At 48.2% G+C, this 24601-nt stretch overlaps 1 protein-coding gene and 1 long non-coding RNA gene across 2 annotated transcripts in view; one reads left to right on the forward strand and one right to left on the reverse strand.

Annotated features, from left to right (window-relative positions):
• The first annotated feature begins 3437 nt into the window (after positions 1-3437).
• The window catches only part of LOC116955506 (uncharacterized), a 40923-nt gene continuing 19759 nt past the window's right edge, over positions 3438-24601 (forward strand). Inside the window, exons 1-2 of the long non-coding RNA XR_004404857.2 lie at positions 3438-3710; positions 20785-21435. This is a non-coding gene — a long non-coding RNA (uncharacterized LOC116955506). The remainder of the gene's footprint in view (positions 3711-20784; positions 21436-24601) is intronic.
• Positions 5364-24601, reverse strand: part of LOC116955505 (cysteine-rich venom protein TEL1-like) — a 29019-nt gene continuing 9781 nt past the window's right edge. The window contains exons 2-7 of the mRNA XM_032976636.2: positions 20722-20902; positions 17026-17116; positions 10864-11012; positions 9538-9632; positions 7926-8014; positions 5364-7489 (exon numbers count right to left, since the gene is read on the reverse strand). Coding sequence (XP_032832527.1) covers positions 7350-7489; positions 7926-8014; positions 9538-9632; positions 10864-11012; positions 17026-17116; positions 20722-20902 — 745 coding nt within the window. The 3' untranslated portion in view covers positions 5364-7349. The remainder of the gene's footprint in view (positions 7490-7925; positions 8015-9537; positions 9633-10863; positions 11013-17025; positions 17117-20721; positions 20903-24601) is intronic.

Genomic DNA, 24601 nt, shown 5'->3' on the forward strand with positions numbered 1-24601 from the left:
TTAGCGGAGATAGATGGAGTCACTGTGTGTGAATAGATAGATGGAGTCACTGTGTGTGAATAGACAGACAGGATACAGTGTGTGAATAGATAGAAGAAGAACCACTGTGTGTGGAAGGGAAGTCACTGCGTGTGAAGAGATAGCGGCGATACTGTGTGTGTGAGGAGATAGAAGACGAACCACTGTGTGTGGAAGGGAAGACACTGTGTGTGTAGAGATAGAGGAAGGAACACTGTGTGTGGAAGGGGATGCACGGACGATGCTGAAGCAAATCGGAGTGTCCGAGTTGGCGGAGCACGGAGAGAATTACTGTGTGTACGGAACGATGGAATAAAAGTGACGGCGGAAAAAGAGACGGTTGTCGTCCGAGTGAATTCACGGCACTACACAGGTAACGAGCTGAGATTAGGAGCACACTCTTAAAGGGAGTGCTCCTACCACAGAAGCAATCAATCAATCAGATTCCAAACTCTCCACCATGGCCAAGACCAAAGAGCTCTCCAAGGATGTCAGGTACAAGATTGTAGACCTACACAAGGCTCGAATGGGCTACAAGACCATTGCCAAGCAGCTTGGTGAGAAGGTCACAACAATTGGTGTGATGATTCGCAAATGGAAGAAACACAACAGAAATGTCAATCTCCCTCGGCCTGGTGCTCTATGCAAGATCTCACCTCGTGGAGTTGCAATGATCATGAGAACGGTGATGAATCAGCCCAGAACTCCACGGGAGGATCTTCTCAATGATCTCAAGGCAGCTGGGACCATAGTCACCAAGAAAACAATTGGTAACACACTACGCCGTGAAGGACTGAAATCCTGCAGCATCCGCAAGGTCCCCCTGCTCAAGAAAGCATATATACATGCCCGTCTGAAGTTTGCCAATGAATATCTGAATGATTCAGAGGACAACTGGGTGAAAGTGTTGTGGTCAGATGAGATCAAAATGGAGCTCTTTGGCATCAACTCAACTCGCCGTGTTTGGAGGAGGAATGCTGCTTATGACCCCAAAAACACCATCCCCACCGCCAAACATGGAGGTGGAAACATTATGCTTTGGGGGTGTTTTTCTGCTAAGGGGACAGGACAACTTCACCGCATCAAAGGGACGATAGACGGGGCCATGTACCGTCAAATCTTGGGTGAGAACCTGCTTCCCTCAGCCAGGGCATTGAAAATGGGTCGTGGATGGGTATACCAGAATGACAATGACCCAAAACACACGGCCAAGGCAACAAAGGAGTGGCTCAAGAAGAAGCACATTAAGGTCCTGGAGATGCCTAGCCAGTCTCCAGACCTTAATCCCATAGAAAATCTGTGGAGGGAGCTGAAGGTTCGAGTTGCCTAACGTCAGCCTCGAAACCTTAATGACTTGGAGAAGATCTGCAAAGAGGAGTGGGACAAAATCCCTCCTGAGATGTGTGCAAACCTGGTGGCCAACTACAGGAAACGTCTGACCTCTGTGATTGCCAACAAGGGTTTTTCCACCAAGTACTAAGTCATGTTTTGCAGAGGGGTCAAATACTTATTTCCCTCATTAAAATGCAAATCACTTTAAAACATCTTATGACATGCGTTTTTCTGGATTTTCTTGTTGTTATTCTGTCTCTCACTGTTCAAATAAACCTACCATTACAATTATAGACTGATCATTTCTTTGTCAGAGGGCAAACGTACAAAATCAGCAGAGGATCAAATACTTTTTTCCCTCACTTTAGAGATGTGAGGTGACCTGCAGTGTGGTGAGTGAGTGGTTGGATGAATGTGTGAGTGAGTGATTAAATGATTGGTTCATTGAGTGGGTGGGTGAGTGGGTTTGTTAGTGTGTGGGTAATGCAAACTACCTACAACTGACACAAACTGAAACAAAATTGCCTCAAACTTACAAACTTGGGAAACCTAAAATTGACACAAACTGCCTCAAACCGACCCAAGTCGATGCAAACTGCCTACAGCTAAGACAAACTGAAACATTGCCTCAGACTTACACAGACTCAAGGCGCCTCAAACTGACACAAACTGCCTCAAACTCACACACACCGACTCAAGGTGCCTCAAACTGGTACATGCTGGCACAAACTGCCTTACAAATTGTCACAAACTGCCTCAAACTGACACACACGACTCGACGTGCCTCAAACTGCCTCACAAATTGTCACAAACTGCCTCAAACGGACACAGACTCAAGGTGCCTTAAACTGACAGAAACTGACTCAGATTGTCACAAACTACCTCAAACTGACACTCAAGGTGCCTCAGACTAACACAAACTGGTTAGGTGCTTTCGTGACTGCAGGAATTACTCTTTGTTTTTTTCGGTCAAGTCACGTAGAAATAATACAAAATAAAATTATATAATAGCATACGACGTTTCGATTGCAACACAAGCAATCATCATCAGGTACAGAAGAGCTAAATTTAAGAGAGGAAACATAATCGCAGATATATACTGACCCTAAGTAGAGGGAATTAACACAGACACACCAGGGACACAGAGAGAGACGGAGGAGCACACTAAATCAAACAGGGTTTAGCAAAAATTTGGAAACTATATAAAGCAACACAGACGGTCGGTTTAAACACATTGAACGCATGGTCTGGTTGATTAATGCATCGTCTGGTTGATTACGCATGGTCTGGTTGATTACGCTATTTCTTTATGTTTTAACCGACCGTCTGTGTTGCTTTAAAAGATGTTCGATTTAGAACATCTTTTCAATGGTTGCTTAATTTGAAACCATCTTCCCAGTTGAAATTGTCTGTGTTTGTAGATCAACCGATAAGATGGTTTCAAATTAAGTAACCATTGGAAAGCTGTTCTAAATCTAACCAAACATTAAACTAATTTTCAATGGTACAGTATATTTTTTCAAGTAGTGGTACCCCAAACTTTCGCAGCTCTTAAAATTTCCTTTTCACACCATCAATATGTAAACTCCCCCTACCCCCCTCGCCAACCGGCATGTTCACCCGCATGTACACCACCTCTACACCGTTCATCATGCTAAGTCGGCCAATTAAATGCTAATTTTATGCCAATTCCTTTGTCAAGGCACCTTAATTTCTCTCACACAGCTTAAAGGTCGCGGTTTGAGCTTGGCTGTGTTTCACTCCAGCGCTGTCCTCGAGACAGTCTGGTCCCTTCACCTGATGAAGGCCGCTTGTGTTGTGGCCGAAACGTCGTGATTTTTGTTGTTTTATTTTTTACCTACGTGACTTTACCGAATAGAACCAAAGAGTATGGATCCTTGCAGTCACGAAAGCTTCAAATCTAGAACACGGGGGATTATTCATACAGCCCTTTAAATAATCTCCGAGACTCCCCCTCCAATCGGCTACGCGTGTACGAGTGACGTCACTGCTCTTTGACCCCTGCCCCCCCCGTCCCGCGCGTGCGATTGGTGTGTCGCACTAAAACCGACTCCGAATTCCCGCCCCGCAGCCCTTTAAACAATCTCCATTGCCCGCCCTCGGTGGCAACGCGTGTGCGAAGGACGTCACTGCCCTCTGACCCCTGACCCCCCGTTCAGCGCGTGCGAGTGGTGCGCGGGGTTGTGTGAGCGGAGACGTCGCATTTGAGTGGCTGAGAAGCGACGGATTGATTCCAGGCAGGCGTGTGCCAGCCCCGAGCTATGCCCCGCAAACAGGACCCGCGGACCTGAGGGGCTGCGGTGCGAGGAGAGGAGCCGGAGAGCGGCAGCCCTCCTGAGGTCAGCCCTCCCCCAGAGGGGAAGCCGGGGGCCCGCGTCCCCCACACCCTCAGCACCACTGTCTCTATCACTTGCCCTCTGTCTGTACACCTCGCTGGATATTTCCCTGCACGACAGAATGTGAGAGCGCGCGTGGGGTGCCCTATTGGTTTTTGAAACGCCTTGGGCTTCAAGACGGTGGCTTTTTGTTGTGATCGAAATGTCGTGATCTATTATTTTTTCTATCTACGTGACTTTACCGAAAGAACCAAAGTATGGATTCCTGCAGTCACGAAAGCTTAAAATCAAGAATGGGCTGTAGACAGTTGAGGTGCTTAATTCCATAGCCGCCCTATGTGATTACTCAAGTAAATCTATAACCGATTACCAGTTAAACGAAGAGGTCATACCGATGTAGGGCTGTATTTGTTTTGTTACGTATTGTGCTAATTTGTATGTGGCAGAGCCTATTGTACTAACTATGGGTCTTAATGGGACATCAGGAATGTGCATTGTTTGGTAGCCCATAAAGTCTTGGTGGTTTTGATGCCCTTGGTTTGATCAGGTATTGCTCTTCCTTGGGAATTGATGACTTGACAATGATTTCCGTTGTTTTACGTTCCAAGGTGCTGGTTGGGTCTCGTTTAATTTTAAGGTAGGCACCTTCGAGTAAATCTTTGATTTTATTATCGTAGTCCTCACGGGGCATCACAACAGTTGATCAGCCCTTATCAGCAGCAAGTATTTGGATATCTTTATTTGCTCTCAATTATCTTAATGCCTTCTCCACAAATCTGACTGTCGCCTGATGAAGCTAGTTGTAATTACTGGCGAAACGTCGTACTGAGATTGTAAATGGTGTAGCTCTTCAAGACACCGGCGTGCTGTCCTAGTGATGAATTGACATGTTCTGTTTACGTGACAACCCTTACTAGTTGGCTGTGTCGGGTGGTGGCGGGTTTTAATGACACATATTTACGCGATCTAACCCTAAAAAACCTCTTATGGATATTGGTCGCGAAAGCCTACGTGTTAAACTGAGATGTTAAATCCCTCGCGTGGTATACAGGAGATCGTGGTTTCGATCCCGACCCTGACGCCTGCTGTATATTTGGAGTTTGTGTCTCTCTCTCCCTGTGGTCACGTGGATTTTTCTTCAGGCCTTCCGGTTTTTCTATCCACATTTAGAATCAACATCACGCGTTTAGAGTATTTGGCTGCTACAAATGTACACATGATGTATGTTGAACTTTTTTAGCACCGTACCTAGCAAACTATGATAATTAGAGGTGCAGCGATAAGCAGTGGCAAGCCGCTTCGTCGAGCTTTCATTCGTGATAGCCAGGTCGCTTCTGAAAAAATCAGCTACATAGCTCAGTGGGGCCTTATCTGGTAAAATAAAAAATCCTTTTTTGTTTTTGTTATCGACAACAGAAGGGTGCGATTACAAATCATAGTTTGATGAGTCGACATAATGTCTTGTATGTGTGTTGAACTTCTTTCGCACCGGAAAGAAGTTGCTAATCGGAGGTGCGCGAGTAAAGTCGTCCCAGCTTTATATTTGTAACGCACCCGCGCCATTCGTTATGTGTGCCACCCACACAAAAAAAGGAACACATGCCTGCACGAAATCGCACAGCGCGGAGGCGAGATACACACAGATGGACAGTGGAGTACAACGTGACTTTTTAATGTCCATACAGAGACGCGGTCCACCATGTCCCACAAGCTACCCATAGACGTACATCGCCTACAACTGCGTTTCCGGGTCCACAAAATCAATCACCCTTAATGAATAGTAATTTTGCACGTCACATTTCATACCACTTTAGCATTGTTAACACGATCCCTTTCATCAAATCACACACACACACACACACTTGCTTAAATACGTGTGGGTGTGTGTATGTCAGATTCCCTTGAAGGTGAACTGTTTTTTTTGTGAGGTCAGTGGTTGGCGACCCAGAGTGCCATCCACTTACCTGTCAACCCATACGGTTTACCCCGTATTCTTGCACAGGGAAATTTAGTTTTTAGGTCCATATGGCGTACAGCCTTTTCAATACGAGCAAACAAAAACTTTCTTTGTCTATTTGTTTGTGTTTCTCTCCTTGTGATGGGACTTTGTAGGATGAACGTTGAGATTTATAAGAGCACGGCGTGACTAATAAGGTCTCAATTGCTCTGTAATAAGGTAGGGCAATGATAAGGGGTTGACAGGTAAGCTATACACTACACTACTATACACTGATAAGGGGTTGACAGGTATACTGAGTCGCAGAGGTGGTCCTAAGTGGATCCCAACCAAAACCATGGGAGCTGGCTGAGTGCCTCGGATGTCAAGGGCCACTGAGGTCTTGGGCTTGAATCCCTAGTCTGAGCCGCCTCCAATTAAGCAGGTTGTCCAGCGGAGCGAGTGAGCTGATGGTCTCAGGCTGGTGACCAATGGCACAACAAAAACAAACCCCATAATTTTATATGGGTCCTCGCTCGATGTTTGATAAGTTCCAGCTCTAAAGTTCAACACGTAGCCTTTCGCGACCGATATTAAGCACAATAGTGGGTTTTTATTGGGTTAGATCGCGTAAATATAAACGTATCTTAATTACCGCCACCACGACACAGCCAATTAGTAAGGGGTTTATCACGGAAACAGAACGTGGCTAATATTTACTGGTTCAGCACACCGGTGTATTGGAGAGGTAACCCACTACAACAATTACATATTCTTGGGTCTTTCGGTAAAGTCACGTATACAGGGTCAAGAAAATAACAAAAATAACAAAAACTATGACGTTTCGATCGCAACACAAGCAGTCGTCTTCAGGAAAGTGTAGTGTATAGTAATGTAGTAAATAGTGTAGTATACAAATTCAGCACACCGGTGTGTTGGAGAGTAAACCCACTACAACATTTACAATTCGAGTACCATGACGTTTCCCCGGTAATTACAACAACAACCAGCATCATTCAGCGACAGCCAGGATTGTGGAGAAATTCTCCCCCTGTTTTGGTCTAAAAATGTTTAGTTTGACCATCATGCGACAAACTTTATTCTGATGTGGCAGAGCGGGTGGGAAAGTGCTCTTCTCCACTGTGTGTATAGCGCAAATATCACTTGAAGAAGTAGCTCTATGATATTTGCTTCTGTAGGCCACTGTCTTTAGACAAGTGTCACTTGAATAAGAAGGGATCTCAGAGGTAGCTCTATGATATCAACTTCTGTAGGCCACTGTCTTTAGAAAAGTGTTACTGGAATGAGAAGGGAACTCAGAGGTAGCTCTATGATATCCGCTTCTGTAGGCCACTGTCTATAGACAAGTGTTACTTGAATAAGAAGGGATCTCAGAGGTAGCTCTGCCATATCTGCTTCTGCGGGCCATCCTCTAACACGGAGGGGGGGCGGCACTGCCCTGTGACGTTTCCGAACAGATTATTTGACTCGCGATTACGCGACACCGATGGCACAACCGGGATAAAAATGCGGAAAGAAACGAAATCCCATAATGTGGAATTGTGCTGAATTGCACAAATTCAGCCATGGGTTAATCCCTTGGCAGTCACTGAAATGTAATGTGCAACGTACATAGAGTGTATATATAGAGTCCTAAATATCCGATGTGGACTATTACATTGCGCACGCCATTTTACATTGGCGATTCAGTGGATCTTGTTGGTACATTGGCAGGTCGCGGGGCAGTGCGTCATCGTATACTGGCCAAAGAAGGTCGTCCCACAGCCCAGTATTATCTTCATCAGCCAGCAGTTTGCGTACTTGTCCAAGTACGGACACGGGTTCGCTGGAAATGGGGGGGGGATGAGAGAAGACAATTTTCGTTTAATGCACCACGTGCAGGAAGAACATGGTGATATACAGATCACCGCACGGCTACCACGCCAGGTCGTGCTAAGCAAGGCCATCAATTTAATGACATTTACACGCAACAGAAGCAGCATGTAACTCCATGGTTAGTCTGCGATCGGAAGGTCGCGTCTGGCCGGGGGTCAAGTGTGGGTACTCTCACAGCTTCCAAGAACGTGTTGTTTGCCATGCGTGGAAGAGAAGGCCAAGTATACCGTCCAGAGAGGGGGGGGGGGGCTCTTCTCGAGCTATCTCTAGCAAGCAGGGCGACACATCCGCCCGCAGTGGTGTGAGCGTGTAGTTGCAGGGCTGCGCCTGTACCTCTCGCTCTACCGCGTTCGCGTGTTTGCCGGTGACGTGGGGAAGGCACTCACTGCACAGTTTGTCGTCGCAGTCGTTGGGGCAGTCCTGGCAGGACGGGCCCTCGTCGTACGGCTTTGTGAGCCGGTTGTTCCAGTTCCCACTGTGTGGCACAAAGACGAAAAAAAAGACAAAGATCCCCCGTGTAGCCTTAACGGACTGTGGGAGCAAGTACTGTTAGCGAGTAGCACCTATGAAGGCCGGCACGGCACACGAGGGGGTGGGTGGCCAGGACCACGTCCGACCGCCTTTGTCTCCCCAATGGAGATGTTTACACACCGCAACCAGGTACTCATTTAAGGCTGAGTCGACCTAGGGGAGGCCCAGGACTGGTTCAGATAATCGCCACTGGTTTTGGCCGTGAGCGGGAATCGAACTCGGGTCGCTGGGCTTGTAGCGCAGCGGGCTTATAGAGCAGCGGGCTTATAGCGCAGCGCGCTAACCGTTACACCACCGCTCCCCGCCGTGTGGCACACACAACAATAATACTGAGTTGTGTGTTTGGTAGAGGCTGCCCTGCTTTACGCTGGGGGGTAATCGGCATTCCGGAGAAGCGACGCGCGTCACTTGTCATGTCGACGCATTTGTAAGTGGGCGCCCCCAGTGGTAGCTGTCCCCGTGCGACGCGAGGTGAATCGGCCACCTTGCCTTACAGTGGTAATTCGTGTCGCGAGAAAGGGGTGGGGGGGGGGGATGATGGCTGCTGTGTGATTCCCAAGTGAGTAATTTTCAGACTACGACGCCGGCACGCAGTGGCCCTATTTGCATCGAATTACATCGGAGGGATCCACGGAACGGTTGACGTGGAGCAGACGTTGCCGAAAGTAGCCTTTATGAGGGTGAACACACCTCCAGTAATAGCCGAAATCTTGACGCCTGCTGCTGTATATTTGGTGTTTGTGAGTCTCTCTCTTTCTCTCCCCGTGGTCGCGTGGATTTTTTTCTCCGGGTCATCCGGTGTTTCCCTCCACATTGAAAAATATTTATTGGGATTATTTAGATGATTTTGGAGCTATAAATGTCCAAATGATGGGCCACTTTGTTCAGCTATAATTTTTGGTTTCCAGGTCACTTCTGAAAAATAAGTTAATACCTCGGCAGGATGGAGACGGTTTAGTGTTTTGTATTTGTTTGTGTTTGGGTGGTTTGTTTACCTTTATTGCACTTGGCACTACGATCGTGTTTTGTATTTATTGTTGTTGTAACGTTTTTACCCGCCCCTACTGGACATCTATGAAAAAGAGCTTCATGGCTCATCGGATTCCTCCTGCAGTGTAAATACAGATTCTGATTTTGAAACCAATGAACTATGCATACTGTCGACGAACGCGCGACCACTGTCGCTGTCCGGAGCTTTCGAAGGCTCGTCAAGAGATGTGTTGCCCTGGACCGCAGAGCGTTGAACCAACATGCGAGTGAACCCAAACCGATGCGCACTCTTGAAGGCGCTCTCCCAGCGCGTGGCGCGAAAACGTCGGCGCGTCGTGCCGAAAGGAACGCGGTGCGCGGCACAACAGCCGAACGCACGTGGGAGAAACGCGCGCATGGCAGCAGCAGCGGCAGCAGCAGCACGACCGCGAACATCCATGCAGTCGCAGTGCGTTGAATATACAGGGCGTGGCTTACACAGGGCAGTATGCGCAGAGGTACATGTACTTGTACGCTTCCTCCGGGCAGTAGTTGATGGTACATCCCACTTGGTAGGTGCTGTACCAAATGATCTGTAACGCACGACGGACAAGATTATGCGACGTTATGCATTCAGCGCCGGTGGTTTCTGACACACTGCAGGAGCGATGCCCGTCGCGTAATGTTCAAACCAATATTCACAGTTTTCAGAGCTGGACTTCGGTGAAGTTAAGTGTCGAACCAAATTTGTTGTGATGGTGACCTGGCTGGAACCATCAACCCACTGCACTTGAAAATCCAGCTGAACTATGAACTGGCATCCAGAAATTGAACCCAGAATCTCAGTGGTGCCGGCTCGGTGCTCTGACCTCCCAGCCACCCAGCCACGAACATCACATTACTCAACATTGATAGTAAATTGTACTTCGCGTGGATAAATTCCAGCTCTTGAGAAATTAACGTTTTGGTCTGATTATCAAGCGGCGGACATTACCATCACATGCAGATTGGGTGCGGGAATGTGTTCTCCACTCAGTAGAACCAAAGGTCACTTAAGGAAGGGATGCCAGAGGTAGCTCTGTGATATCTGCTTCCATGGGCCATTCCTCAACAGAAAGGGTTGCACTGCTGCTGTGTGAAAGATCCAAATGAAACAATATGACAGCAACGTAATGCAGTATAATAATAATTATTGTACTTGATTACCCAGTAGAGCCTCAGTGAGCCTCAAGACTAACTCACTGACCCCGTGATCCCTGACTGGACATCTATAAAAAAAAGAGCTTCATAGCTCGTCGGATTCCTCCTCCAGTCTAAATGTAGATTTCTGATTCTGAGACTTTTCCGGAGGATCCTGCCAAATTTTCACAGAGGAAGGCCGATGTTGCTCTGCGTGTGATCCCAATTGAGTAGTTTGCAGGTAAAAAACAATAGTTTTCAGCTTGACGATATTTGGCAAATAGCAGTTTTGGCCAATATCAGTTTACGCTGTGCGTGTGTTCGTTCTAGCGCTGCGCTACAAACACGGCAACCCGAGTTCGCTAACAGTACTTGCCACAAACAGTCTGTTAAGGCTAAACGGGGGATCTTTATTTGAGCTCTGGAGGGAGGAAATCTATGTAGAACAGGGCGGGAGAGAGAAAGGGAGATCATACAGACTCCACATAGAGAGGCACCCGAGTCAGGAATCCAACCCATGAAAACTTGCTGTAAGGCGCAAGCGTTGCCATTTTGCTATCACCAGCCTGACGGCCCCAATGAAATAAACAACACCAAAAAAAGTATTTATATATTTTTTGTCCGGTCCGTCTGCTGCGGGTTTACCTGCGTGTAATGTCCCACGATTCCAGGGTTCCGCGGCCCCTTCCCGTAGTCGAATCCTGGACTGTTGGCCTCGTCGACCCAGACCTTGATTGCCTCGTCCCACGAATAAAGCGTATTGGAAAATACTATGTTCTCAGAGCACAATATTCCTGTGTAAACACAACATCAACATCATCAGCATCATCATCACCACAATCATCATCATCCGTGTTGTATATCCGTGGCAGGAGGACTCCAAGCTGTTTTGCCCTCATTCCCATGATGACTGCGATGCACAACGATCCCGCGTTGCAACCTCGGCACGCGAGCCAATTTCGTCGCTCAATTTTTTCCCATGGTGGACGTTCCTCTCGGACACGCTCTGCCCCATTGGCTCCAGCCACTGTTAGTCTCGATCACTGTTAGTCTGTGTCGATGTTAGTCTGCGTCGCTGTTAGTGTCCATCGCTGTTAGTCTGTGTCGCTATTAGTCTCCGTCGCTGTTAGTCTCCGTTGCTGTTAGTCTGCGTCGCTGTTAGTCTCAGTCACTGTTAATCTGCATTGCTGTTAGTCTGCGTCGTTCTTAGTCTCCGTCGCTGTTAATCCTCATCACTGTTAGTCTGTGTCACGGTTAGTCTCTGCCACTGTTAGTCTAGGCCGTCGCTGTTAGTCTGCGTCACTGTTAGTCTGCGTCACTGTTAGTCTGCATCACTATTAGTCTGCGTCACTGTTAGTCTGCATGGGTGTTAGTTTCCCCCACTGTTAGTCTAAATCGCTGTTGGTCTGTGTCGCTGTTAGTCTATGTCGCTGTTAGTCTCCATCGCTGTTAGTCTGCATCACTGTTAGTCTCCATCGCTGTTAGTCTACATCACTGTTAGTCTGTGTCGCTGTTAGTCTCTCCCGCTGTTAGTCTGCATCACTGTTAGTCTGTGTTGCTGTTAGTCTGTGTCGCTGTTAGTCTCCATCCCTGTTAGTCTCCGTCGCTGTTAGTCTACATCACTGTTAGTCTGTGTCGCTGTTAGTCTCTCCCGCTGTTAGTCTGCATCACTGTTAGTCTGTGTTGCTGTTAGTCTGTGTCGCTGTTAGTCTCCATCCCTGTTAGTCTCCGTCGCTGTTAGTCTACATCACTGTTAGTCTGTGTCGCTGTTAGTCTCTCCCGCTGTTAGTCTGCATCACTGTTAGTCTGTGTTGCTGTTAGTCTGCGTCACTGTTGGTCTCCATCACTGTTAGTCTGCATCACTGTTAGTCTCCATCACTGTTAGTCTGCATCACTGTTAGTCTGTGTCACTGGTAGTCTGCGTCACTGTTAGGCTCCATCACTGTTAGTCTCCATTACTGTTAGTCTCCGTCGCTGTTAGTCTCCCCCGCAGTTAGTCTGTGTCGCTGTTAGTCTGTGTCATTGTTAGTCTCCATCACTGTTCGTCTCCATCACTGTTAGTCTGTGTCGCTGTTAGTCTGTGTCGCTCTTAGTATGTGTCGCTGTTAGTCTCCATCGCTGTTAGTCTCCGTCGCTGTTAGTCTCCGTAAATGTTTGTCTATTTTGCTGTAAGTCTGTGTCGCTGTTAGTCTCCATCACTGTTAGTCTGCATCACTGTTAGTCTGCATCACTGTTAGTCTCCCCCGCAGTTAGTCTGTGTCGCTGTTAGTCTGTGTCACTGTTAGTCTCCATCACTGTTAGTCTGTGTCGCTGTTAGTCTCCATCGATGTTAGTCTCCGTCGCTGTTAGTCTCCGTGGTTGTTAGTCTACATCACTGTTAATCTGTGTCGCTGTTAGTCTGTGTGGCTGTTAGTCTCCATTGATGTTAGTCTCCATCGCTGTTAGTCTCCATCGCTCTTAGTCTGTGTCGCTGTTAGTCTCCATCGCCGTTAGTCTCCATCGCTATTAGTCTCCTTAAATGTTTGTCTGTTTCGCTGTTAGTCTGTGTTGCTGTTAGTCTCCATCGCTGTTAGTCTGCGTCACTGTTAGTCTCCATCGCTGTTAATCGATTTCACTGTTAGTCTGCATCACTGTTAGTCTCCTCCTTTGTTATTTTGCATCGCTCTTAGTTTCCATCGCCGTTAGTCTCCATCCTTGTTAGTCTGTGTCGCTGTTAGTCTGCATTACTGTTAGTCTCCGTCGCTGTTAGTCTCCATCCCTGTTAGTCTCCGTCGCTGTTAGTCTATGTCACTGTTAGTCTCCATCGCCGTTAGTCTATGTCACTGTTAGTCTCTATCGCCGTTAGTCTCCATCGCTGTTAGTCTCCGTAAATGTTTGTCTGTATCGCTGTAAGTCTGTGTTGCTGTTAGTCTTGTGGTGCCGTCACAGCGGAGCCGCTCCATCGGGGCCGTGCCCACCGCCGTGACGCCACCACCGGGGAGTTACGACGCCGATGCTGCCCGCCCCTCGCCGCCCCCCACATTAATGCACGCATACCCCACATAGGGCCCGAGAGGGAGTCACCTGGCCGACAGGTTTTTGTCCAGAAGCCCCTGATGGGATCAAGCTTCATGTTTTCCTACGGCTGGGAAATTGGGCAACCTACCCCTGAGGCTGACGTGCACCGCGACGCCGTGACCTGCTATTATAATTGCATGGTCACAGCAGGGGCTGTTGAGCCACCGCGGATGGAACCACACACATGTAACACGGGTCAGTGGGCTGGTAGCGGGAAGAACAGAAAGCGGACGTCAAGGGGACCACAGCGGTGACATCACCAGAGCTGGGATCCGACTGTCAAAAGGGCGGGAAAATCCGGGCCCCTGATTGGACGGGAGGCCAAGGGGGCGAAACAGCGGAACGCCTTTGTTATAGGTAGGATAAAAGGAGGGGGATTCAGGCAGTAAAGACAGCAGTCCTTCAAGGCATCGAGATCAGCGGGGTGTTGGAGCCAGCCGTTCGAGTCGTCCGTGTGACGAAGTTCAATGTAGCCAGGCCCAATTCTCTACGGAGACGACGCCCAGCATCGCCCTTCCACAGCTTCCGGCGCATCAGATTGGGAGTAAGGTGAGTTTGGGCTAATTAATCAGAGGGTATAAAGTGGAGGGATAGGCAGGATAAATTGAGTCCAGGATCCCCGAGGGATAGGCTGGTGTCTGCTGACCCACATAAACACGCGTAGTTTAGCGGGTTATTCGAGGGGAATAAAATCGCCAATAGAGGATAAACTGTGTCGTGTGGTCTTTGTGAGTACGAAGAGGAGAGTGTAGCATCTGGTGTTCGCGTACATGTATGGCTGTTTAAACTGCCTTTAAATCGGGGTGGAGTGACTCCCTCCAATCAGCGGCGCGCGCACGGTGGACGCCTCCTGACTTCTGATCCCTGACCCCAAGTCCCTCACGTGCGATTGGTGTACGGAGCCGGGCAGGTAGCGAAGTCGGGTTTGTTAGTGCCTGGGCACGTAGGGCTGGTGTGCGAATGGACCCCGGGGGGCTAAGCGCCGGCCGTAGAGTCACGCGTCGGCGCGCTGTACCCTTTTGTTTACGCACGAGACGGGGTTTTACTTTGTGGGCGCGCTCACCGCAGCACGTCTGCCACTGAGCCCGCGTAGCGCGTCGTAAGCATAAAGCAGTCGGCCCCACCGATTGAATCATGAATACGCGGGCAGCAACAAAGTCGGGGGTACAGGGGGGCGAGGAATTGGGGGGCGGTAGCCCGAACCCGACAGAGCAGTCGGGGGGCAGTAGCACGATCGTGACGGAGGAGGCGGGGGACAGCGGCCCTGTTAGTTTGCATCACCGTTAGTCTCCCCCGCTGTGTCTGTGTCGCTGTTAGTCTGTGTCACTGTTGTTCTCCATCACTTGTAGTCTCCATCGCTTTTAGTCTCTGTCGCTGTTTGTCTGTGTTGCTGTTAGTCTCCATCGCTGTTAGTCACCGTCGCTTTTAGTCTGTGTCACTGCTAGTGTGTGTCGTTGTTAGACTAACACTTCCTGCACACATTCCCACTCGCTTTTCTTTTTCGGTTTGAATTTTTTTCATGTAATTTAATCTTTGTGTGTGCCCCCGCCCCCCTTAATACACATGTTTCACTCTTACGTGTCTTTCATTTGTAAGTGGGAAAGGGTTGGAATAAAACACATGCATTATGGTGTCTCTCCAATACACACACAAAGGCAGAGACATCGTTACAACCAGCAATGCTGATACTTACAGTGAGGGAAAAAAGCACTTGATCCCCTGCTGATTTTGTACGTTTGCCCACTGACAAAGAATGATCAGTCTATAATTATAATGGTAGGTTTATTTGAACAGTGAGAGACAGAATAACAACAAAAAAATCCTGAAAAACGCATGTCAAAAATGTTATAAATTGATTTGCATTTTAAGGAGGGAAATAAGTATTTGACCCCCTCTCAATCAGAAAGATTTCTGTCCACAGAAGCAATCAATCAGATTCCAACTCTCCACCATGGCCAAGACCAAAGAGCTCTCCAAGGATGTCAGGGACAAGATTGTCGACCTACACAAGGCTGGAATGGGCTACAAGACCATTGCCAAGCAGCTTGGTGAGAAGGTGACAACATATTCTTAAATTTTGATTTAAAGCTTTCGTGACTGCAGTAATTCATATTCTTAGTTCTTTCGGTAAAGTCACGTTGAAGGGAAACAACAAAATAATAAAATATATATTAAACAATTAAAATTCTCACGACCGTTTGTGTTATGGTCGAAACGTCGTGAGAATTTTTTCTTCACCTGAAGACGACCGTTTGTGTTATGGTCGAAACGTCGTGACAATTTTTTATTGTGTTATATATATTTTATTATTTTGTTGTTTCCCTTCAACGTGACTTTACCGAAAGAACTAAGTATATAACATATTTTTATTTTTTAATTTTATTTGTATTTTTTGTTTAATTGGTATTTTTTATTTTTTATTTTATTATGTTTTATTTTTATTATTTTATTTCAATTCTACATGACTTTACCGAAAGAACCATGAAGATGAATCCCTGCAGTCACGAAAGCTTTAAATCGAGATTTAAAAATGGAACTCTTTGGCATCAACTCAACTCGCCGTGTTTGGAGGAGGAATGCTGCCTATGACCCCAAGAACACCATCCCCACCGTCAAACATGGAGGTGGAAACATTATGCTTTGGGGGTGTTTTTCTGCTCAGGGGACAGGACAACTTCACCGCATCAAAGGGACGATGGACGGGGCCATGTACCGTCAAATCTTGGGTGAGAACCTCCTTCCCTCAGCCAGGGCATTGAAAATGGGTCGTGGATGGGTATTCCAGCATGACAATGACCCAAAACACACGGCCAAGGCAACAAAGGAATGGCTCAAGAAGAAGCACATTAAGGTCCTGGAGTGGCCTAGTCAGTCTCCAGACCTTAATCCCATAGAAAATCTGTGGAGGGAGCAGAAGGTTCGAGTTGCCAAACGTCAGCCTCGAAACCTTAATGACTTGGAGAAGATCTGCAAAGAGGAGTGGGACAAAATTCCTCCTGGGAATGTGTGCAAACCTGGTGGCCAACTACAAGAAACGTCTGACCTCTGTGATTGCCAACAAGGGTTTTGCCACCAGGTACTAAGTCATGTTTTGCAGAGGGGTCAAATACTTATTTCTCTCATTAAAATGCAAATCAATTTATAACATATTTGAAATGCGTGTTTCTGGATTTTTTTGTTGTTATTCTGTCTCTCACTGTTCAAATAAACCTACCATTAAAATTATAGACTGATCATTTCTTTGTCAGTGGGCAAACGTACAAAATCAGCAGAGGATCAAATACTTTTTTCCCTCACTGTACATAATACAGGTTTTTTGGGTTAGATCGTGTAAATATATAAATTGTCGTTATATCTGCCACGACCCAACGCAGCCAATTAGTAAGGTTTGTCACGTAAACTTCCCAATTCGTTACGAGTACAGCACACCGGTTGTGTGTTGAAGAGCCAAGCCACCAACATTTACAATCTGAGTACGACGTTTCAACAGTAATTACAACTAGCTTCAAGTCCACATGTTTCCTATCCTTAAATAGAGGCGTAGAAGCGATGGCGTCACTTGTGCGCTCTTTTTGCGCTAAGCTGTCGCTTCCTCCTGCAAGGCGACGGGGACAACTCCTTCTGTCGAACCGAACTCAAAAGGCATTTTCTTGGGATCATCATCAAGTTATTGGAGGCCACGTACTCTAGGGGGGGGGGGGGGCGCGCCCCCCTTCCCCCTTCCCTCCGGTGGTGCTGGTGCACTCTTACCGTCGAGATACAGCTGCTCGGTGGTCCTGTGGAAAAAGTTGCATTTTTTGACCCAGTCCAGGGCTGCAGCCTGCGCAGCTGTACTCCATTCCTGAGGGGGGGAAAAAAAATCCACAGACCATCACCATCATCATCACTACCGCTGCTTAATACAGGTTGCTTCAAAAATATATTAACACTTACATGAGACTCTCGTTTTTTTATTGGATAAAGAACGGATTATACACTCTAACATGGTAACAAATGTACGTCAATAGCTTCAAAAAGTTAAAGAGACACCACTTGTTCGCCATCATTGTCAACGCTGGCTCGTGTTACTGCTGCCCTGTGTAACTGCTGCCGCTGCTGCCATTCACTTGATTGTGTGAAAAACACCATTTAAAGATGTTATTTGCTAATTTTGCAATAAAAAATTTAAAATTTCATCTCCGACGTGAATTTCTCACCTTGAAAAAATATATTGAGATGACTGCCTCTTTGTATATACACCGTGCACTATCCTTGCTATATAAATGCATTTACTCAAGATAATATCTTGGTTACATTTTTTATCATACATCTAAATGGTAACATTTATCATACATACAAATGGTAACATTTTTTTGTAGGCCCTAGAGACTCGGTGCTTACTGTGGTCTATTGGATAATAGGGCTCTGGTGGGTGGGTGGGTGAGTGAGTAGGCCCTAGGCACAGTGCCTACTGTGGCCTATTCGATAATACGGCCCTGGTGGGTGGGTGACTGAGTTGGCCCTGGGTGGAACCACAGCACGGGCCTCCTGTACGTGGACACTCGCGCCTCTGGCAGCAGAAGGGAGGGAGGGAGGCAGGGCGAGAGCGATGTTGCTCTGTGCCTTCCCCACTTCAAATCATTTGAGAGTTTACCCGACCCTCTACTGGTGGCGATCCCGGCTTGTTTGGGACAGCTGGCCCGCTTTCTACAGCCTTATCATCTCACGTCGATGGTTCGAATGCGCCACATACAAGGTGACATAACGGGCCCATGTAATGACTCGGCTAAAAAAAAGTTATATATGTGTAGTAATGTCAAATGGATCACTACGGCACGTACCGCTGAGTGCAGTATAACAAGGAAATATGGGGACAGAGGTTAGCACACCGTGCAGTACCATAATGGAGGCGTGGTACCGGGTGCTAGCAGAAAGAGGCAAAGGAGCCCTACCGATGGAATAGGGAATAGCAGCCACTCCGCCAGCGCAGCGAATAATTGCCGCATAATTGGTCACGAGGGAACGTGGTGAGGGCTGCTCGTGGAAGGGGGATCGGAGGACGAGTCACCCCCGGCTCCAGGTGAAGCACGTGATGGGCCGGGGTGAGGGGTAGTGGGAACAGGTGACTGAGGGGACATGGGTAGTGTAGTCGAGAGGCTTTTGGAGAGTTCCTGAGGGGGGCGTGGTTAAGGGGGGAGCCGGGCAGATAGCATGTGTGAGGTTGTCGAGAACCTTCGGGAACATTCGAGAAGAGGGGCGCGGCCGAGGGTAGAGCCAGGTCGTGCCGAGAGGGATTAAACAGGAGCCCCGATCGCATATCGGGGCTGTCCGTGGGTGAAGCGGAACCGAGGTGCTATGTCTACGTCTTCATCTCCGTCTTCGACATCATGGGTCAAACAGCACGTGGCTGCTCTGACCCGATTGTAGTTATCCCATATAGGAAAAAGATAGGTGTAATATAACCCCATGGGTAACAAGAATTAGAAAAAGGCGTATTAGTCCCGTGTGTAACGGTGTCGTGTAAAGTGTAGAATAAACGTTGTTGCCTCCTAATGGTGTCTCTGAAATGATTCACTACATATGTACAGTGAGGGAAAAAAGTATTTGATCCCCTGCTGATTTTGTACGTTTACCCACTGACAAAGAAATGATCAGTCTATAATTTTAATGGTAGGTTTATTTGAACAGTGAGAGACAGAATAACAACAAAAAAATCCAGAAAAACGCATGTCAAAAATATTATAAATTGATTTGCATTTTAATGAGGGAAATAAGTATTTGACCCCCTCTCAATTAGAAAGATTTCTGGCTCCCAGGTGTTTTTAATACAGGTAACGAGCTGAAATTAGGAGCACACTCTAAAAGGGAGTGCTCCTAATCTCAGCTTGTTACCTGTATTAAAGACACCTGTCCACAGAAGCAATCAATCAATCAGATTTCAAACTCTCCACCATGGCCAAGACCAAAGAGCTCTCCAAGGATGTCAGGGACAAGATTGTAGACCTACACAAGGCTGGAATGGGCTACAAGACCATTGCTAAGCAGCTTGGTGAGAGCGCTGTCCTACCAGACAGTCTCGCCCCTTCACCTGATGAAGGCCGCTTGTGTTGTGGCCGAAACGTCGTGAGAATATTATTGTGTTATTTTATTTTATCAATTTATTATTTTATTCTCATTCTACGTGACTTTACCGAAAGAACCAAAGAAGAAGGTGACAACAGTTGGTGCGATTATTCGCAAATGGAAGAAACACAAAAGAACTGTCAATCTTTCGATTTAAAGCGTTCGTGACTGCAAGGATTCATCTTCTTTGGTTCTTTCGGTAAAGTCACGTAGAATGAGAATAAAATAATAAATTAATAAAATAAAATAACACAATAAAATTCTCACGACGTTTCGGCCACAACACAAGTGGCCTTTTTCAGGTGAAAGGAACAGACCTGTCGGGACGACAGGTCTGTTCCTGGTGGCCAACTGCTAATGGGACAGGAAAACTTCACCGTATCAAAGGGACGATGGACGGGGCCATGTACCGTCAAATCTTGGGTGAGAACCTCCTTCCCTCAGCCAGGGCATTGAAAATGGGTCGTGGATGGGTATTCCAGCATGACAATGACCCAAAACACACGGCCAAGGCAACAAAGGAGTGGCTCAAGAATAAGCACATTAAGGTCCTGGAGTGGCCTAGCCAGTCTCCAGACCTTAATCCCATAGAAAATCTGTGGAGGGAGCTGAAGGTTTGAGTTGCCAAACGTCAGCCTCGAAACCTTAATGACTTGGAGAAGATCTGCAAAGAGGAGTGGGACAAAATCCCTCCTGAGATGTGTGCAAACCTGGTGGCCAACTACAAGAAACGTCTGACCTCTGTGATTGCCAACAAAGGTTTTTCCACCAAGTACTAAGTCATGTTTTGCAGAGGGGCCAAATACTTATTTCCCTCATTAAAATGCAAATCAATTTATAACATTTTTGACATGCGTTTTTCTGGATTTTCCTGTTGTTATTCTGTCTATCACTGTTCAAATAAACCTACCATTAAAATTATAGACTGATCATTTCTTTGTGAGTGGGCAAACGTACAAAATCAACAGAGGATCAAATACTTTTTTCCCTCACTGTACAATGATAATAATTGTAATTTGTGAGTGCAACACAGCATTGGACTGCGACGCCGGCGCGCAATGGGGCCGATTTCCTTTCGGAGAAGGCCCACCACGGCTCGCCGTGAACTCACACCCATAACTCACACCCGTGATTAACACCCGTTACTCACACCCGGCCCACACCCGTGACTGACACCCGTGACTCACGTCCCTGACTCACACCCGTGACTCACACCCAGCCCACACCCATGACTCACACCCGTGACTGACACCAGTAACTTATACGCGTGACTCACACCCGTGACTCACACCGGGCCCACACCCGTGACCTCACACCCGACACACGGCACCTGCCGGGGCTCACCATTCTTAGCATGTTGGCGGCGCTGGGAGTGACGTTGCGCCGCGCTTCGTTGTGCGTTCTCAGGATGACGTCCTGGTTGGATGCGAGTGACCCATCGTACTCCTCCCAATCAGCCCCGGAGGCCGGCACCAGGTGGAGCGCGACCACGAGGGCCAGAACCGCCAGCGCCCCCTGGAAGTTCCTGCCGTGAGACGTTTTTTTTGGCACTTATTATTTTTTTAATGCCACGAACGCCGGTGAAGCCACGTGAATGTTTCATCATCATCGATCATCATCATCATCGCCGATCACCATCACCATCGTCGATCATCATCATCATCATCGTCAATCATCATCATCATCATCGATCATCTTCATTTCAGCAGCAGCATCGTTACCAGCCACGATCCAGCCTCCGCTGGGTGAAGGCTTCGCGCCAAACCGCTGCCGCCACCTCTCGCTATCCTGCAGATGCCACAGCTCAGCAAAGGCGCCTCCCGATCAGCGTGGTCGGCTACGCGCGGCGTGAAGGAAGTCCAACATCTCCACATGCGTACACTTCGTCGGATGCGCGTGCAGTGTTTTGTTATTTTTTTGCGCATCAACCGGCAGCAGCAGCGCCAAATCATTTGTTCGATCGAACATCGTCGACGCGCACACTCGCGTTCATCTCTTTGCCTCGACTGCCGTGCCGGGACAACAAGCCGACAGACCACCATGGGGAACGTTACACCGGTGAGTTACATCTGAACGCGTTGCTCTCCGATCTCCCCACGGTTGGAGGAGGAGGAGGGAGTGGCGGGCGGTGGGGTGGTGAGCGATGATTCGAGATGGAAGCCACCCGCCGTGGCACAATGGCGTCGCTTGCGCACTCGTTGAAGTGTAGGTGGTGCAGGACGTCAGTCAATAAAGTTCACCCACGCCGCGCACGGAGTGTGTGGGACGCGCACGGGTGGATAGTGGGCAACGTAGGTATAATTGTGTCATGTGTGTCCGCGTGTGTGTGTACGTGTGTGTGTGTTTCCAGCAAAAACAACCACCTACCTACTCTTTGTTTTTTTCGGTAAAGTCACGTCGGTAAAATGAAATTTTAAATAAAAGAAAACAACTAAATTAAATAACGACGTTTCCGAGGCAACGCAAGCTTCCGCCTTCAGGTGGAACAGTCACAGCAAGATAGCTGCATCAAGTGGGGAGCTCTGAGACTCTCGAGCTTATATACAGGTTAAGGGGGGGGGGGAGGAGCCAAGAAGGGGGCGATGGACGACGATGGCCTGCGGGGCTAAGTTAATCCGTCTTTTGTTATGTTGAGGGTTCGGGGGAAGCGATGGTTCACTGCACGGGGGCAATGAAAAATGGTAAAAAAGCCTGTGTGCTTATAAGGTAGCTGAAGTTTTGACTTGGTTTATGACATCTTTCCAGTGGTTGCTTGATTTAAAACTATCCTCTCGATTGAAGTTGTGTCTATGTTTGTATATCTAGATGGCTTCATGGACAAATCTTTGGTAATAACCGGGAGGTTTGCATAGTACTTTGGTATCGGAGAAAACAATGTCATGAGAACCCGCTGTGTTGAGACAATGATCAGTCACGGCCGAAGAATTCGTTCTGCCGTGTTTCAAATCTGATTTGTGCTCGCGAATTCGGTCAGAAATATGTCGTTTGGTCTCCCCGATATAGCATTCACCGCGGATACAACTAAGTTTGTAAACACCGGGGTACTGTAAGTCAGGAATAGCATCCTTTACGGATGGGATCAGATCACGGATTTTGTGTACTGTATTGAACCGAACCTGGATCTTGTGGTACCGGATGGCAACACTGTGGTGGGCAGTGCCATGGGGGGGGGGGGGGGGAGGGCCAATTTAGATTGGCCTTTCCCCTCATGGCGTTTGTAACCACCACAGCGGTCAAATGGGGGCTCTGCACGGGTGCGAGGGGCTGGTAACCCCTCCACCTTCAATTAACTGCCACTAAACTACGAGGTAAAACATTTATTAAGCTTGTGCCGGAGGTCACGGGGGGACAGGTGTCTTTGATGTCTCCTGGCCAAACTCCATTTGGCGGAGCCAGGAAACTGAATCCTTACCCTTGGGGCTCCAGAAACAACAAAAAGTGAAATGCTCTCTGCGGAGAAGAGGTTGCCACTCCTCTGTCGGGAGCTGGATGGGTACCGCCTGGATCTCTGTGGTATTCAGGAGGTCCGGTGGACCGGCTCTGGCTATTTTCAACAGGGAGTGGCTATTCTACTGAACAAAAGAATGAAGGGGGCGTGGGAGCGTGGCGGTGAGGTGTGGGAAGCTGTAAGCCCCAGGCTAATTTGGGCTTACCTTCCCATCAACCAGAGGCGAGGAGTGGTGGTCGTGGTTACTTATGCCCCCACCGAAGACGAACATCCATGGAGGGATGCAGGCAAGGCCGATAAGTCAGATGCCTTCTATGACCTCCTGTCACAGGTGCTGGCTAAAGTGGCCCCTCGAGATAGAGTCATCTTGTTGGGTGACTTCAATGCCCGAGTTGGTCATGATGCTAGCACCTGGACTCGAGTGATTTGAAGGCATGGGCCAGGTCAGCTCAATAACAACGGTAGGAGGCTGCTAGATTTTTGTGTAGCCCATGGGCTTGTAATTACCAACACGCTGTTCCGGCATCGGCGCAGCCACACAGCATCAAGCAAGAACATCTGCTGGACTACATAGTGACGGAACGTCGGATGTGGGCCCATGTCCTTGACACCAGGAGCTACCGTGGAGCTGATCTTCCCACTGATCATCGACTTGTCATCTGTAAGATGCGCCTGCCATTCTTCTACTCCGGTGGTGGGTTGACACCCAAGACTCCATTCAAACCCATAGTGGCATGGTCTCAGCTAGCTGATGAAAGCTGCAAGCGAGGATTTCATCATTGCTTGTGATGTCGAGGGGAAATGGGCGAGGTTTAGGACTGTGGCTCATGCAGCTGCAATAACTTCTTTGGGTACACAGTCCAGACCTCCTCAGAGACCCTGGCTGACAGAGGAGGTGTTCAGGCTGGCTGAGAAAAAGCGACAGGCCTACTCTCATCGTCTACAGAATCCCACGTCAGAGAATGAGGAGGCTTACCGCAGCCTTCGCTCGGAGGTTCAGAGAGCCGTGAGGCGCTGCAAGGATGGGTGGTGGTCGCGGGTTGCTGAGGAGATGGAGTCTGCCTCAGTGACCCGCGATCACAAATCGCTCTTTAATTCCATCAAAAAAGTAACCTGCAGCACCACACCTATTACCATCATTGGGGGAAAGAATGGTGAAGCAATCTCCGACCCCCAGGAACAGGCTTGCAGATTTGCTGAGCATTTCTGTGAGGTCCTGAGGGAGGGGAAATCCCTCAGCCAGGAAAACATCGTGGGACAAAGTGGGGATGTCCCTGCTGAGGCTGCAGTATCTCAAATATTGGAAGAAGTCACCCCCTGTGAGTGGCTGGCTGAGGTGCTATCTGTTGAGGAAGTACTGAAGGCGATCCGGAGCCTGAGACCAGGAAAGGCACCAGGTAGAGATGATCTCCACAGCGAAATGCTGAGGGAGGGTGGCATTTGTGCACAGACTGCCCTATATGACATCATAACAACAGTCTGGACCACTGGACGAGTTCTGCAGGATTGGAAGGATGCCCTGGTGGTCCCCCTCTTTAAGGGGGACTGCACAGACTGTAATAACTACAGGGGTATCTCACTCCTCAGTGTGCCGGGAAAGGTCCTGGCAAGGATTATTCAACATTGCCTTGCCAGGCACGCTGAGCAGAGGCTTGTGGAGCCCCAATGCGGATTCAGGAAAGGGCGGTCCTGCACAGATGCCATATTTTGTGTCCGTCTGCTACAGCAGAGGTGTAGGGAATTCCAACAAGACCTACATTTCTGCTTTGTTGACCT

Source organism: Petromyzon marinus, chromosome 60 (assembly GCF_048934315.1).
Source record: "Petromyzon marinus isolate PM22_M1 ecotype Great Lakes invasive population chromosome 60, UKy_Petmar_22M1.pri1.0, whole genome shotgun sequence".
In the NCBI taxonomy this organism is placed as follows: Eukaryota; Metazoa; Chordata; class Hyperoartia; order Petromyzontiformes; family Petromyzontidae; genus Petromyzon; species Petromyzon marinus.